The sequence below is a fragment of the Ruditapes philippinarum genome, unplaced genomic scaffold (assembly GCF_026571515.1).
Source record: "Ruditapes philippinarum isolate M1 unplaced genomic scaffold, ASM2657151v2 ctg624_1_1_1_1, whole genome shotgun sequence".
Taxonomy (NCBI): Eukaryota; Metazoa; Mollusca; class Bivalvia; order Venerida; family Veneridae; genus Ruditapes; species Ruditapes philippinarum.
In genome coordinates this window covers 48,869-65,418 of record NW_026859768.1, presented here as the reverse complement: position 1 = coordinate 65,418, position 16,550 = coordinate 48,869, and the positions used below count along the sequence as shown (strand labels likewise).

The 16,550-nt window shown below is 32.0% G+C and overlaps 1 protein-coding gene across 3 annotated transcripts; it reads left to right on the top strand.

Annotated features, from left to right (window-relative positions):
* Window positions 1–208: 208 nt before the first annotated feature.
* On the top strand, window positions 209–13,615 carry LOC132757866 (nuclear factor interleukin-3-regulated protein-like). 3 transcript variants are annotated; one of them, XM_060749314.1, is made up of 3 exons: window positions 209–343; window positions 1,013–1,123; window positions 8,946–13,615. In XM_060749314.1, the coding sequence occupies exon 3, from the start codon at window positions 8,998–9,000 to the stop codon at window positions 10,711–10,713; it is 1,716 nt and encodes a 571-aa protein (XP_060605297.1). In that variant the 5' UTR covers window positions 209–343; window positions 1,013–1,123; window positions 8,946–8,997; the 3' UTR covers window positions 10,714–13,615. The 3 variants fall into 3 exon arrangements, with proteins under 3 accessions (XP_060605297.1, XP_060605296.1, XP_060605295.1); XM_060749313.1 differs by lacking the exon at window positions 209–343 and adding an exon at window positions 413–788; XM_060749312.1 differs by lacking the exons at window positions 209–343; window positions 1,013–1,123 and adding an exon at window positions 1,746–1,994.
* The last annotated feature ends 2,935 nt before the right edge of the window (window positions 13,616–16,550 follow it).

The following is a 16,550-nucleotide window of genomic DNA, read 5'->3' as shown; positions in this document are numbered from 1 at the left end:
ATTTGTGTACGTGCCAATTTTCATGACAATTTTAGTAATATGACCTAAGTATAAAACTATCCCATGTAGCGTGTGTTATTGACTAAGTCACGGTCGTAATAGATTGTTTTTAACATTTCGCAATTTCTCATTTATTTTCAGCGCATGCGCGAGAAATATTGTTGTGAATATTGTATGATATTAGTGTGTAGGCAAGAAGTTGTAAAGCCATTCAATATTGTAACAGCATTTGTGGCCTTGAATCATCCACTTTTATCCAATAACGATCATCAGGGGCGCTTGCGGGGGTAAAAAAATGTAGCTACCAAGGCAGGGCTCATTTCAACTTTGACAGAATTTAAAGGTTTAAACCATAGCAGATATATCATTTTACGCATTATCTTATAATATTAATCGCATGAGATATATCGCATTTGTAAGTCAAGCGTCAACTTTAATTTTAAGTGTTTGTCTGTGCAATGGCGTATTTTTAATTGAATTAATTTTAAGATAAAAATCAACAAATAAATGAATAAAAATCAAGGAATAAATAACTTTCGATAACTAATATACGATAACTTCATGTAAATCAAAATATGCTAAAAAAAATCAAACGACTACATTTTGTCATTTAAGAAGTATTTTGATGTGTTAAAACATGTACATAGCGTGTATGAGTATGTATACATTATATAACACGGCTGCGCGCGCAGCTCGCTTAGGTCATTTGAGGTAACTATAACATGGCAGCTAGGGCAGAAATGTAAATTTCTTTAGGGACCTAAAAGGTCCTACTGATATCCTTCAAGGTATGACTTTTTCTTTTAAAACTGAATTTATGCTTAATCTTTAGTTTCTTTGTTGTAAACTGATATCAGAAAATTAAAGCTAGAGCATACAAAAGGAGAAAACGAGGTCATCTTGGTTCAAATGCTATTCGTGAATCAGCGACGCGATTCAGTATTGTTTACAAAAGAGGAGTTAACTTAACTGAATTATGTTATATAACTCTTCTTTGTTTTTAATATTTCAGAAAACTACCTCGTTTAGAACTCAGGGAATTATACATGTGAATTTTAAGATCAACTTTTCGAATGTTTCGTTTTGGGAATTAACGAGAAATCTACAAAACGTGCTCAATTTGGTACGTATATTATGTACTTTTAATCACCAGATTTTATGAATGAAGTTTAATAATACAAAAAAAGATCCACGTTGTTGTTAAACGTGTATGTTTTTTAATTTTTTTTTCCAGTGAAGTACGTTAACTGGTAAAGTTAAGTTTTGAACAATTGCCAAAACTTATTTAACCACTTGTTAAACTATGTCAATGTACCTACGACTTGCTATCTATAACTTTATCTATTTTCCTAACTCGAATATCCGTGTGTTAAACATGCTCTTCATACATTACACAATCAACCTTAAAGTTAAGAAAAATAACCTTTTATCTACCGGGTGAAATTGAACGTTAATTTAAACTAACTCAATTTGATTTATGTACATGAAAACCTTGGCCTCACATGACCGCCGAACAATTTGCATCGGTCAGTTGAGGTCAATTTGCGGTCTACAGGTTTAGTGTTAACCTTAAATGACTTATAGACACCCCGAGAGCAAGCGCGAGATCGTAGCTACTACACTTATTCAGTGAAGGTGAAAATAATAATATCGGACTTGTCTTGACACAAGTTTGTATATATAAAATAATAATTATATATATATTATATCGGTAATACGCTACAGCTGGACTGCGCATGCTCTGATATCACGTGAAGACAATATCTCACAACATGTTGTTTGTTTCTATCTGCTCACTTCTAGTCATTATTGTTTACACAATGAGGCCTATTCCAACGACAAAAAATCACTTATTGGAGTCATGCATATTTTTGTAATTTATTTATTGGAAAGGCACATTTGAAAATTAATTAAAAAAGTATGTTGCTTGAAAAAACGTTAATCGGATATTCGGAAAATGAGAATAGAGAAAATTTTGAAAATAACAATATGGGGTATGTATAAATTTAATAAATTTTTAATTTATTTTTTTATTTTTTTGAAATGAAAATCTTCCTAAGATGGTAACACACTGATGATAACAAAAATGCTATTTTTATTAGGAAAATTAATAAGATATTAAAGGAACAGCGGCAAGGAATAGACATTAGCGGTATTTTATAAAATATAGTATATTATAATAAGACAGGAGAATATATAATAGATCTATAAAATGATGATATTTCAGAAACTACTTATATGTGCAAAGGAAATTGAGAATAATATGTATTTATTTTTGTGAGTACTTATTTTGTATGTTTAGCTCTCTTTTTTTCTTCTTTTTTGTGTTTTACCTGCACCAACACAGTTAGTTAGTAATATAGTATTTTTTTTTCATGTAACATCTATACTGTACAGTAAAACATTTCCTAAATTATAACAAAATATTTAACAGATGTAAATAAGACATTAAGACAGTATCAGAGCTTTATTCATTTATATTATTGTTACTATCGAATAATTATTAAACTAGTTCACTATTATTAACTCATTTATATTTCAATAAGATTTCAAATAAGAAGCCTATGATCTGATAAACGCATGTACCAGAAGGTATCATACCTTTTTTGCAATGTCATTTAATTAGTATTTAAAAAATATGTAGCATAAATCATGAAAAAAGAATAATGAAATTAAAATAAAATGATAGTATGTTACACATTTATAGATATGAAAACATCTTATACTGACTCTCATACAATTTAAGGCATGTTTAACCATCATTTGATAATTCGACTGCATAATGACTAAGCCATTCATTTTAGAATTTCGTTGTGTATAATATATAATCAACAAAGTATAAAATTTGCAGCACAAAATTATTACTTTTGTAACCAATGATAAGTTTGCATCTCAGTACAAAAGTTATAATATCACATGTATATATCATATATTTAATGACTTTTTTAGTTTGACTTTTTAAATTGATGTGCATCATAAAATTGATAAACAAATCTATAGGCTGTGTATTGATGTTAACATTGTTATAAATAAATAAAGCTCTTTTACTGTATTGTTAATATGTGTTATCTTATTGGTTATAATTTAGAAAATGTTGACTGTATAGATGTAACATGTTGAAAAGCTTTATTTTTACACAAATAAAGAAGTTTAATTATTGAATTTTATGCTTTTAGTGATAAATAATTTAAGCACAGTATAAGAAATAATAGATTCTTTTATCTCACAAAAAGGATTTTAATGTCAATGTCTGTTGTATTTGTTTCCTTAAAAAATGAATTATGTTTATCAGTCTTTCGAACTTGTAGTGATGAAGATGTAATAAGGTTTTGTGAAACGTTTCTTTATTAAAATATTTTTTGTGTTATTTTATGCAGTGAAAACCGTAAGAAATATTTATGCACATTTATAAATAAGCCTGCTAGGGATCTTTAAAGGTACAAATGTTATATAGTTTAAGAAAAACAATAAATAAATCAATCTTTATTAAGCAATCGACATCATAAGGTCTTTGAAAATTTACAAACCTACACCAAGACAAAACAACACACACATGTGAATTTATAATAATAATTCTAACACGACCCGCATTTTTCCCTATTGAACATAGAAGAACCGAAAGTGTGTGTTATATTTAAGAAATAATATATCCCAACCAGTGATTTTATCGCTCAATAACATCACTGTTTGGAGTTCGGATGCGAGGAATTATATCACGAGGGCGTAGCCCGAGTGATATAATGATGCGCATCCGAACGACAAACAGTGATGTTGTCAAGCGATAAAATCACCGATTTGGATATATTATTTCGATCCTAACACGACATCAACATATAAATGCTGCCGTACCTGATATTATTGTTATTATTAGCATTTATTTGTTGATGTCGTGTTAGAATCGAAATAATATATCCAAATCGGTGATTTTATCGCTTGAAAACATCACTGTTTGTCGTTCAGATGCGCATCATTATATCACTCGGGCTACGCCCTCGTGATATAATTCATCGCATCCGAACTCCAAACAGTGATGTTATTGAGCGATAAAATCACTGTTTGGGATATATTATTTCTTAAATATAACACATACACATTGGGTAACACAACATCAAACCATATATATTTACTCAAAACATTGTTGAACTGTACATTATATATTTACTCAAAACATTGTTGAACTGTACAATTTTTTTCCTTATTTTAAAACCTCTTTTATATGCATTGCTAATTTCACTTAAACGTGAACAATCAACAATATAATTATTCATAAGTGTAACATATTTACGAAAATCTATAATATGTTTCAAGTATTTTGTCTTTAAACTATTATATTTCGGACAAATCATTAAACAGTTTTTCTTTAAATTCAATGTCTCTAATTATAAAATATACACAAAACCGAAAATCTTGTAACATTGTAACAATGTGTTTTGCGTCCTACGAAAACATTTTCCCATTTGTCCCCCTCTGCCATTAAGAGAACATACGGAACCCGCAGGAATATATCGATTTGTTCCATCGTAAACAATTCCACTAGAGCGGGAAATGTACTCCAATAATGACCCCGTCATAGATGAGGTTACACGAGATGAGACACGTTCTTGTGATGGAATCATCATGCGCGTTAAAGTACGTAATGAAATAACACTGCTGGTACTGCTTAAATGTAATATAAAACCAATAAAACAGTAGATTTGAATATATACTGTTTGTTAATTTTATTTTATTTTAATTGTAATATAATCATTTTTATCGTTCTTGTTTTGAATGATGCTTAGAGTAAGGATTCGGGCAACTTAAAGCTTTATCGCAATAAATATTAATAGATCTAATATTGACATAAATTTTACTTTTGAATTTCGTTGTATTCATTAGTTTGAACGGACCAAAGAAAATAGTTTTGAGTAAATTAAATAACGTTCGACTCAAAGCGATACAATGAGTATCAGACTTAGTATTTAATGTCGGATTAAAAACTGACAATTCACTTATCTAAAACTCATTAGAGAGTAAGTTCCCTTTGAGAAATAATCACTACCGAGCCAGCCCATCGTTGTCCGTCCGTCGTCCCCCCATCGTTGTCCGTCCGTCCGTCGTCCCCCCCCATCGTTGTCCGTTCGTCGTCCCCCCATCGTTGTCCGTCCGTCGTCCCCCATCGTTGTCCGTCCGTCGTCCCCCCATCGTTGTCCGTCCGTCGTCTGTTTAGTTCCCTATGTAGAGCATCATTCCTCCTCTCAACGTAACATCAGTCCTAAATATGGCTCATTTATTTATTAATTTATCTATTTATTTTATTTTTATTTATTTAATTATTTTTTCTTTTAAATGTTTCTCACATTGAATCATAATTATTTATTAATGTTTTAATTATTGCCTAACTTGTTCGATTCACTGTAATGTATAAAATGATTTATATTGTATGTATTACAGTTTCATAAATCCAATCATGCCAATTTTAAAACGTTGTCAAATGCAAGTTAATAATCCCCGACACCTATAGCATCTTTCATATCAAATGATGATTTCATCTACTATTGTTAGTAAAATGAATACGTTGTTAATATTTTTATCAGATGAAAATCGATACATAATTGTCCTAAGTAAACTAGCAAGACCTTACTTAAGATAAAGAACAATAATTATTCGTGCTTTTAATCTGTAGACAGCACATAGTCAAATAAACCTATTCCGATGTGCGCCCCTCAATATTCCGCCCTATATGCCCCCTCCTGGCTCCATCAATATTTCACCCTATATTCCCCTCCTGGCGCCCTTCAATATTCCACCCTATATGCCCCCTCCTGGCTCCATCAATATTTCATCCTTTATTCCCCTCCTGGCGCCCTTCAATATTCCGCCCTATATGCCCCCTCCTGGCTCCATCATTATTTCACCCTATATTCCCCTCCTGGCGCCCTTCAATATTCCGCCCTATATGCCCCCTCCTGTATTTTGTTCGGTGCCATCCTTGGTACCTAATCAGTGGTCCTGTGAACGTCGCTCTGCCTTATCACTTTTGTTTATTTAGCTTCAAGGTGAAAGTGTATTATAGGCAACATGTTTTCTCAATTAAAAAGATATACATATAAAACATTTGAAGTATAGCTTGTTCGATACATAAATGGATATAAAAAACAAAGTTACGGTTATATAGAAAACATCTGATACAGAAACGTGTCACAACTTATGACTTTTATGGTATACTTTATTTGAAGTGAATGATGTTTTGTACAAATGTTTCGTCATTCAAAGTAGCTGTTTAGCTAAAGTTTCTTTTCACTTTAAGATCAACATGTGTTTGAGGTCTCTTTACAAAACAAAAAAGGTTGTTTACAAGATAATGAACAAAAAACAAAATAAGATAAAAAAAACAAAACCTGGTAACTGCTTGTGATGTATAGAAACCAACATTAAGAAGAAATAGATATTGAATTTCACACTTTTATGAAAAAACATTGTGCTTAAAGCTAATAAGATTATGTAAAATCGTAATCTGGTATAATATATATTGCAATTTCTTTCCTGTTTATTACTTTGCTCGATCTATAGGATTATAATATTTACGTCATTAGAATAAGGTACCTTGCTGTTGACCCTATTAAAGGAAAATTTATGTAGAAAACCTCTCAGGTTACCTCTTTGTTATTGTCAACAAAATCACATTTTTTTGTAAACAGGCATGAGGCTACATGCTTTTTGTATATTTGTTTTTTGCTTAGATTTTGCCAATCGTCTTTCTAAGTCAACATATTAGAATACACTCATGAACAATCGTAAATCAATATAGAAGCATCAGTGTGGTATATTTTTTCAAATTTATTTCTTTTAACTTGTTTTGTTCTTCATGTAGGAAAAAGTATAATATTTTTTCTCCAAAAGATTCCTTGAATGAATTTAATAACAATATAATATTAAGGATGATGATTACTTGATTGTTGTATAGTTGAGTCAGTGGTTACGATTCTTAGAATAAACAATAGATATTTCATTTATCTCTGTAAATATTTATAACTTAAGATGAAACAATGGACGCGGAAGAATAATTGGTAAACACATTGCGCGCTGAAATCCTCTTATCTTTTATACGTCATACATAATTCTTTGCACTCATTGAACTCCCTATTGACCGCAAAACAGAAGGATTGCCACAACCAATATAAAAATGACGTAATATATAATTAGAAACAAATTATTTATGTAGTTGTTTACGTGCAGTTTTGAAATATATCCTGTAGAATATCGGATTATGCAATGCTCATAAACATGATTTAATGGTGGTTAAGCTTAAAAATCAACAGTTATTACAGTAAAATATTATGTCAGAAAATAAACACTGGATCAAAAAATTTTATTTTGTAAAATGAGTTGGCTGTTTACATTAATTTTGTCGAATATGAATGAATACGTCAATTGTCTCAAGGGAGGTAAATTGTTACAAACAAAATAGGCAAAAGTCAATACATTTTTTGTGTGTGTGTATTTTCAAGAGAAAACAAAAATTGTCTCATGATTTTCTATACAAATTTATGACTACAATAATGTAATGATTACCTGCTAATCATCAAATCATCATGCCAATGCGGGAAAATAATTATAAAAGGTGACGTCACTGTCCATTTTCAAGTCCAATGTCATCGATACTAATAATAAATCGTGTTTACATTGGAGAAGTTCTTTTTACACCTAGCGGTTACTGTTATGTAATATGATATAGATGTTTTCTGTTTATCGTTGTATAAATCTATCGATGCTAAGCTCATAAACTGTTTATTCATATTGAAATAAGAGGTATTGGAATTTTCTTAGAATGCATGTATATACTTCCAATTCATACGACGAATGAGGCGACAACCATGTTGTAACTTACAATGCTTTAAATTGTCGTTGTTTGATATTCTTTAGAGCGTTCGTGGCCGAGTGGTTAAGGTCGTTGACTTCCTACCACTTGCCCCTCGCCGCTGTGCATTTTATCGTCGCTGGTTCTACTCAGGTGTAAATTCGTGCCTGAAATAAATCACGGACTTCCTCCACCAGTACAGTTTGAAAGTCGCCACATGGCATATGCTGTGTTGGTTCGAGGTAAAAGAAAGAAAGAAAGGCATTAGCGGAAAATCATATACAGAAAAAAATCACACGAAAAATCGGCACGCCACAGTCGGAACTCGATATTCCTCCTCTTATCCTAGAGAGCCTATTACCATTTGTGGTGCAGGTAAAGCAAGTTGCTTTGCATTACAAATGACAAAAAAAATCTGAGAATGACTGTTAAACTTAACATTAATAATAAATAATAAGTAAGAGAGCTCATGTCAACATGTTAAAGAATGACGGATGCAAACGCAAAATTTAGAATGTTCTTTTTTATATTCAGAGAGATCATTTACAATCGCTCGTGAACTTGGATGAATGGGAACAATTAAAGAAAAGTGTCATTAAAGATTTCCGCCGTAAAAGTAAACAATTCTAAGAAGTATTATAAAAAAATAAGTTCAACAGTCAACTTCATACATATTGATAAATAGTCATTTCCTTCAATTATATGTTAATAACAATACTACGCATTATTGTAGCTGAAAGTATCATCACAATCGTGAACTGAAACTTGACATTTCAATTATGACATATACTGCAAACATGTCATTTTAATAATATTGCAAAACTTGACTAATATACAGCTGTATGAAATATTGCGGACAATAATATAAGAAGTGTTCTTACTATTCATTGCATTTATTTTATTTTCAGGAGAAGTCTTCATTAATCAGATTAATCAACTTGAATTATTTGTACATAAATCAAAATTGACGTGTTGTTATTTACAGAATGTTCTTGCGTATCATGCAGTATGAAGTGGAAAAAAGGGGGGAAAATGTTAGAAGTAGTTTTAATGCTTATTTGTGCCTAAAATATTCTGAGTTAATGATGTACTTATTGTCTACTTTCAGGTTGTTGGACACTTCAAGAAGTGTTAGTGCTAACTCTAGACTTATAACTGCTATGCTTGCAGAGCGGCCACACCAAGTAAATAGTAGGCCACCATCTTCTGTCTATACGTCATACCAAACAAGTTCATTCTCAGGGAATATTTCACAAGCATTCAATATGGACATTCAGAACGTTTCAAATCAATACAAAACTGCATTGTACATGTCAAACTCGCCTAACTCTGAGATGGATACTACATCTCAGAAAGGAGCAAGCTTACCAACATGTGTAGTGAATCCGTCCTCATCTGACAAGGGTTACAGAAGTTACGACGAAGATTCATATCCTCCAGGATATATTCCTAGCCGAAAGCAGAGGGAATTTATTCCTGAGAACAAAAAAGACGATGGTTATTGGGAAAAGAGGCGTAAGAACAATGAAGCTGCACGGAGGTCTAGAGAAAAACGAAGGGTTCATGACATGGCTCTTGAAAACCGAATTATGGATTTAACAAGAGAAAACTGTAGGGTTAGAAATGAACTTAATTTGGTTAAAAAGAAGTTTGGTTTGTCTCTTGATGAACCTTTCACAGGAGAAGAGACAGAACAGAAAGCACGAGAAAGAAAACAGCCAGGGCATTTGCACTCTGTTTCAGAAACAATACGGCCTACTATTTCTTCTCCTCGACTCGCCTCCTCTGAACACCAAGCAAGGTATTCATCGTTGCCACAATCGCCTGTTCGTAACAGGAACGTTTCAGGGACCAACTCATCTCCTTACTTACATGCATTTCCACCCTTCGTTTCGCCTTCTCGTCAGCCTTCAAATCAAGTCATAACAGAGTCATATTACATGAATCACGTCAACACAGACACAGACAAATCGTTCTCAGGAACCGTTGATGCTCAATTACCATATAATCTGAAATCCATGAAAGATGATTCTATTCCATCTTACGTTCGTGTGGATGATCAAGTACGTCCTTCATATTCTTCCGCTCTACCACCCAATCAGATTTCTCCATACAATAGTTCTTTACCAGTCCCATATCAGAAATCCTATTGGCTGCCTACTACCGATCTTACTTCATCCGATTCTAATGATGAGTGTGAATGGAATGACCAAGATGTACAGGAACAGCCCCTGTCATTAGTAAAAAAGCGACCAAGCACAGAGAACGAGTCTAGTGGGGAATTATCCAATACATCTTCACGTGCCTCCAACAGTCCCAATTCTGCATCTTCATCACTACCTCTCAAACTTAGACACAAAATATCCACTGATCATCCATTGTTAACTTTACCTCCAGAAGATAAGTCCATTTTATATCAAAACGGACTGGCCCAGCTATCTGAAGTGGCACTGTTACATTCAAATATGTCTGGACAATCTATTGATAACTACAAGATTAATGATATGAATGATTCGACCGATATGCGACCACGCAGTTTTACAAATCCAAGGTCCATATATGATAACAGGTATGTAGAAAGGAGGCGTAAGAATAATGAAGCGGCCAGAAAATGTCGCGAAAATAGAAAACAGTTGACCAAAATACGCGAAGTCAAGTCCGGATACCTGGAGTCAGAGAATGGAAAATTGAAGAGCGAGTTAAAGGGCTTACAGATGGAAATGAAAGAATTAAGAGATCTTTTAGAAAAGAAGCGAGGCGACAAATGCGAGTCAGGTGAACTAAATAAAGATTTTGATGAAGAAGTAGGTGAAAATAAACAGACAGAAAATGACACTGACATACAAGTTAAAGAAGAAAATGGAGAAATGGAATAGAATCTTTTTTTTCTTTTTTGTTTTAAAGAAAAATACAAAAATACGGGTAGTACAAACTCAGGAGTTTTAAAAGGTGATATACTATGAATAGAACAATTTTATTGACGTTACAATATGATTTTACATACGTAGACATGCGTTCTAACTTTTTGTTTCAGATTGTATTTTAATACAAGTATTAGACGTAAAAATAACAATTCAGGGAATCCCTTGATAATGATTTGTAAAACATAGCTTGACATTTAATCGTTCATGACTTGGTTTGCAGGGAGACACAATAGATATCTTATGTAACAATAGCATATACAATTGTCATAAATAGAGTGGAAAGTGAAAAAACCGGAAATGTCCTCATTGTTCAGTGGAATTGATCACTTACACACAAGACTGATATTATCTGCGGAAAAAAGACGTGTCGACTGATAATTAATTATACATTCAAAACACATGAAAATCAATTACCTCATTCATATTGTTTAAACATTCCTTCAAATTATTATATATACATGTATATTTATTGTTCCTACCTCTAGCTGTTGATATTTTACAAAGAAAATCATATTTTACTTTCACTGTCAAATTTCATTTTTTTTATTTGGAAGAAAACGAGAGATTTATGTATGAGTAAAATGCATATCTAGTATAATGTCTATTATATGATACCGCATGTTTGTAACTACGAATTTTATAAGAAGATCATGATGTTTATAAAAGTTGTATAAACGGCTGCTGTAAAATTTTGTATTATGAATATATATGCAAAGACATGGTCGGTTATATTTGCTATTACCCTCACTTACTGACTCGGATTATATAACCTTATAACCATTTGTTCTTTGCAGTATAACGTGAAAACATTTTGATAACTAGTAACATAAAACGAATGTATTTTAATGTATGAATATTAAATTGTAAGACCTAAAACAATTTTGAATTGAAGAGTTATTAGAATAATAGATAAAAGCAAGAAACTCTTTCTTGTGTTTACAATTAATATGTATATACACAAATTTTATTATATATATCACAAACATTGCATTGTACATTAAATTGAAGTATATACTTTCAAATACTTAAACAGATTGTAGAAAGACTTGTGTGGTAAAGTGTTGAAGTTTGTATATATTAGTAAAGTTTAAAGGTATTCAGGGATTGTTAATTTCTAATAATTTTGCATTTAAATGTACTGATATTTTCTTGTAATTAGATGTATATTGCTTGTTTATTGGTTGTCATCGCTGTCATTTCTAAGATGAAAAGTAATGTATAATCGATAATTCCTTAGATCATTCAATCATTCATTGTTAAGGACCAAAAGATATTTCAGTGCATTTTAGACATTATCTGATGTAAAGTGCCATAAACATTAATTGCCATATGTGTAAGAATTACGAGTATAGCATTGTTCCAAATTAGTATGTAAATATCAAATATAACACAATAGCCACTTGGCCATTATGTTATATCCTTTTTAACAAAAGAATATTCGATCAACGAAAAATTAAAACTGGGGTAAATCTCGCAAAGTTTCCAATGTAGATTTTTTTCTCTTTTGTGTGTGTGTGTGCGTGTGTGCGTGCGTGCATGCGTGTGTGCGTGCGCTAGTGTGTTTTGTTTGTTTTTGTTGTTTTTTTCCACAAAATAAGTATACGTGCATGATTTTGTACTATCAGTAAATATAAGCAAGTGCTAAAGTTTTGTTAAGAAGCCGAAATGACATTAATGTTTACTATAATGTAACCAGAAATCCAAGCTCTTTGTTAAGAAATTATCGGGTTATATATGTTATTTGTAGAAAGTTCTTTTGGTGTATGTATTTGTCAAAAACTTATGTTTGTTTTTGCTATTTTGTTTAAACTTTTAACATATTCATTCATAATTAATTTAAGATAAATAAATAAATATTCATATTAGACATCGTTAGGTGGTTTGTTTCATGTATTAATTCGTTTTAAAAGTTTTATTTTATGTTATTGTGTCTATACAGTATATGTGTGTTTGTTTTACATTAGATTTAGTGCTATAATTACCTCATTGTTATTATGCAGCACGTGAGTGCATCACTTATTTAGAATACAGAGTTTAATAATAAGATATTGCATGGTTTATTCTCCTTGTAACACTGTTGTTAAAATTATAATATAATGATTAATTTCAAGCAACTGAAAGCTTTCAATATTTTAATGTGGTAATATTTTATGAAATGTGTGAAAAAGGTTACATCTACTTCCATTATAATATGCTCGAAAAACGAAAAAAGAAAATAATGAAAAGTATTTTGATAAAAGTATTTTAACCGGGCATCATTTGGTTTGGGTGTCATCTTTCATTTTTGCCTATCAAGTCAAAACACAGTTAACACATCGTAAACTAAAGCATTTGTCAGGTGATTATGAATACTTAACCAAGGTTTTGCCTAACTTAGTGATAATTGATAATTTTGTATTTTATTCAATAATTTGTATTTTTATTGGTTTGAATTCAAACTGGGACAGTGATTTTAACCAATATTTATACTCGATAATGTTTCAGCCTGTACACAATGCTGTTAAATAAACTACATAAGAGCATAACTTGACTTGAACCATGCGATTTTACTTTTCACTTACTGTCTGGTTTTAGTATTCATTCATTGAATGACTAATAAAATCAGGCATTATGTAATGTGACAAGTATACCATCGATGATGTGTAAAAGATCGTTTAGCTACATGTGCCATTGTTTTTATTTAAATTTCGTGAATAACTAAGTGCCATAATATGGTTATATTTTGAACAAGAGGTGTGTATTAAACCCTGACGTATAAAGGGAAACAATTCATATGTATTGTATTTTAGAGGAATAGAGAATTTTATTATGTCGACAGGTAGTTATACAAATAAAGTAAAACAGATTAAGAATATTCAGTTTTGTCAATTATTTATCCTTTTGAGTCATGAATATTGTACATTGTAATACCGATATTTTTCGTGTCGGCATTTGTTTTTTTACTATGTTTTTAGATTTTTATTTTAAAAATGAAAAAAAAAAGGTTTTGCATAGACTTCAATTTGATGTTTCTTTGTGCTTATAGTTAATAATTAAATCCATTTTAGCTTACCTGTCACGAAGTGAAAAGGTGAGCTTTTGTGATCACAATTTGTCCGTACGTAAACTTTTACTTTAAACGACATCTCCTCATAAACAACGACGCCAATTTCATCCAAATTTAACAAGAATATTTCTTGGTACCCACCCTTTAAAATTGTTCAAAGAATTTAATTCCATGCAGAACTCTGGTTACCATGGCAACCAAAACAAAAAACTTGGCCAAAATCTTCTTTATAAAAACCCAAAGAGCTAGAGCTTAGATATTTGGCATGAAACATCTTCTAGTGAGTGTCTACAAAGTTTGTTAAAATAAAAGCCCTGGGGTCATAATTGGCTCTGCCGGGGGGGGGGGGGGTCATTGCCGTGTGGCAGCCGTAAAAAGTTGCCCCGTACTTCACTTCAGTGTTGTTATATTTTCTGGTCCTTCGGGATCATTGATGCCAACACTATAAAGTGTTGAGAATTGAGTACCGCTCAAGCCGGTGCTAGGGGGCGTGAGGGATGTTGCACTTTTTCATTATCCCTCATGTACAGACTCAATCAAACCGAGTCTGCAATTCTTATGTTATTTTTGTTGTGATTAATGCTTCCGAGGGATCACTTTGCTTCCAGAATTTTGTACTTCACAACAGCAGGTGTCAAGTGCCGTGTGGCAGCCGTAAAAAGTTGCCCGTACTTCACTTCAGTGTTGTTATATTTTCTGGTCCTTCGGGATCATTGATGCCAACACTATAAAGTGTTGAGAATTGAGTACCGCTCAAGCCGGTGCTAGGGGGCGTGAGGGATGTTGCACTTTTTCATTATCCCTCATGTACAGACTCAATCAAACCGAGTCTGCAATTCTTATGTTATTTTGTTGTGATTAATGCTTCCGAGGGATCACTTTGCTTCCAGAATTTTCCTTATATGTTTATAGTAAAAACTTAAAAAAAATCTTCTTTTAAAAAATCCAATTAAGCATGAAACATCTTCTAGTGAGTGTCTACCAAGTTTGTTCAAATAAAAGCCCTGGAGTAAAAATTAGGTCCCAGGGGATCATTGATTTCCCTTATATGTACACATCTTTTCTTAAAAATAGCAACCACCAATGCACTTTTTCAGTTACAAATATGAACTTTGTGATATCAGTTTAAGATTTAGATTTTATATCAACTTTTGTTTATAGTTTACAATATTACTTGTTCATTGTCATGGAGAGTTTCTATATCCAGGTGAGCGATTTCAGGGCCATCATGGTCCTCTTATTTATTTTATTGTCATAGTATTTGATTTATTGAGTTTATTACATTTAAATGAATCTGTCTAAAACGATGTTTAGGAATGTAAGCTCTGATCTGTAAGACTATTTTTAATTATATTAACTATATTTACTAGATTAACTATATGTATATATTTTATACCTAAGATAATGTATCTTTTTATGGATCTTTAGAACAAATTAATAGTATTAAAAAATTTCAAATTTCATAATACGCCCAAACAATTTCCGCGTATAATGTTATGCGCCTGGTCATCCGTCCGTCTGTTAACTGTTTTTCGTGTTCGGTCTGTATCTTTCGAACCGATGGAATAAAATTGAAACTTCTTGGTAGAAATGTTGATCATAGTGAGACGATGTGCAAAGGTCAAGGTCACACTTGGTCATTTTGTATCAAGAACCAATAGAAAGAAATTGAAACTTTTTCACAAATACTACTTTTGCACAAATATTTTGTTTGTAGGATTTTTTGTGTCTGGTCTGTAACTTTTGAACTGGTAGAAGGAAATTGAAACTAAATGTTAACCATAATGAGACGATGTACAGAGCGCAGGTTTGATCTTCCTCAGATCTGGGGCAAGATCACACTTAGTTATTTTTTATCAATTTCAATTGTTTGTGTCGCTCTGTATCTGTTATACCGGTTGAAAGAAATTAAAACTTTTTGGCAGAAATATTACTTAAAGTGACAGTGTGCAGAAAACAGGATTTGGCTTCCTGAGATCAAAATTGGCCCCGCCCCGGGGATTACTAGATTTATAAAGATTTGTTTAGGAAAACACATTTAAGTTTAGCATGAAGCATTACCTTATTGGCCTATACAAACTGATATTAATTATGGTCCATTGGTTCAATATTTGCTCCGCCCAAGGGGTCACTTTATTTATAATGACTTGCATAAGAAAAACACACCTGAGACTTATTGTGTGAAACAACGATGCCCAGAGCTTATCTATTTCGCATGTAACATCACTTTGTGGACCACAAATAACTGGTATTTAACCTGCCCTTTTGGGTCACTTAGTTTTTTTTTATAAGAAAACACATTCACTTAAGTATTATTTTGGTGAAACTACAATGCCTACAGTTTAGATATTTGACATGTAGCATTGCCTTTTCAGCCTCTAAAAAATTGGTGTTAATAGTAAATTTTGGGTTAATGTTGGCCCCACCCAGGTTACTTAGTTGATAAATTCTTGTATGTGAAATCACATTTCAGTCTTATTATGACAAACTACAATGCCAATAGCTAAGATAGTTAGCATGTAGCATTACCTTGTGATCGTCTGAAAAATTGATATTAATATACCCCTAGTGTCAAAATTGGCCGTCCCGGGGTCACTTAATTATAGGAAAACATATTTAAATATTATTGTTTGAAACTACAAATCTTAGAGCTTCGAAACTACATATCTCAGAGCTTAGATATTTGGCATGTAGTGTGAATTTGTAATTTTCTACAAAAGTTATACTTATCATGACCCTCAAG

Coding starts and splice junctions, on each gene's coding strand:
- LOC132757866 (XM_060749312.1), top strand. CDS start 1,921: ATGTTGCTTGAAAAAACGTTAATCGGATATTCGGAAAATGAGAATAGA. Junction 1,995..8,945: donor TTTGAAAATAACAATATGGG/GTATGTATAAAT, acceptor GTCTACTTTCAG/GTTGTTGGACACTTCAAGAA.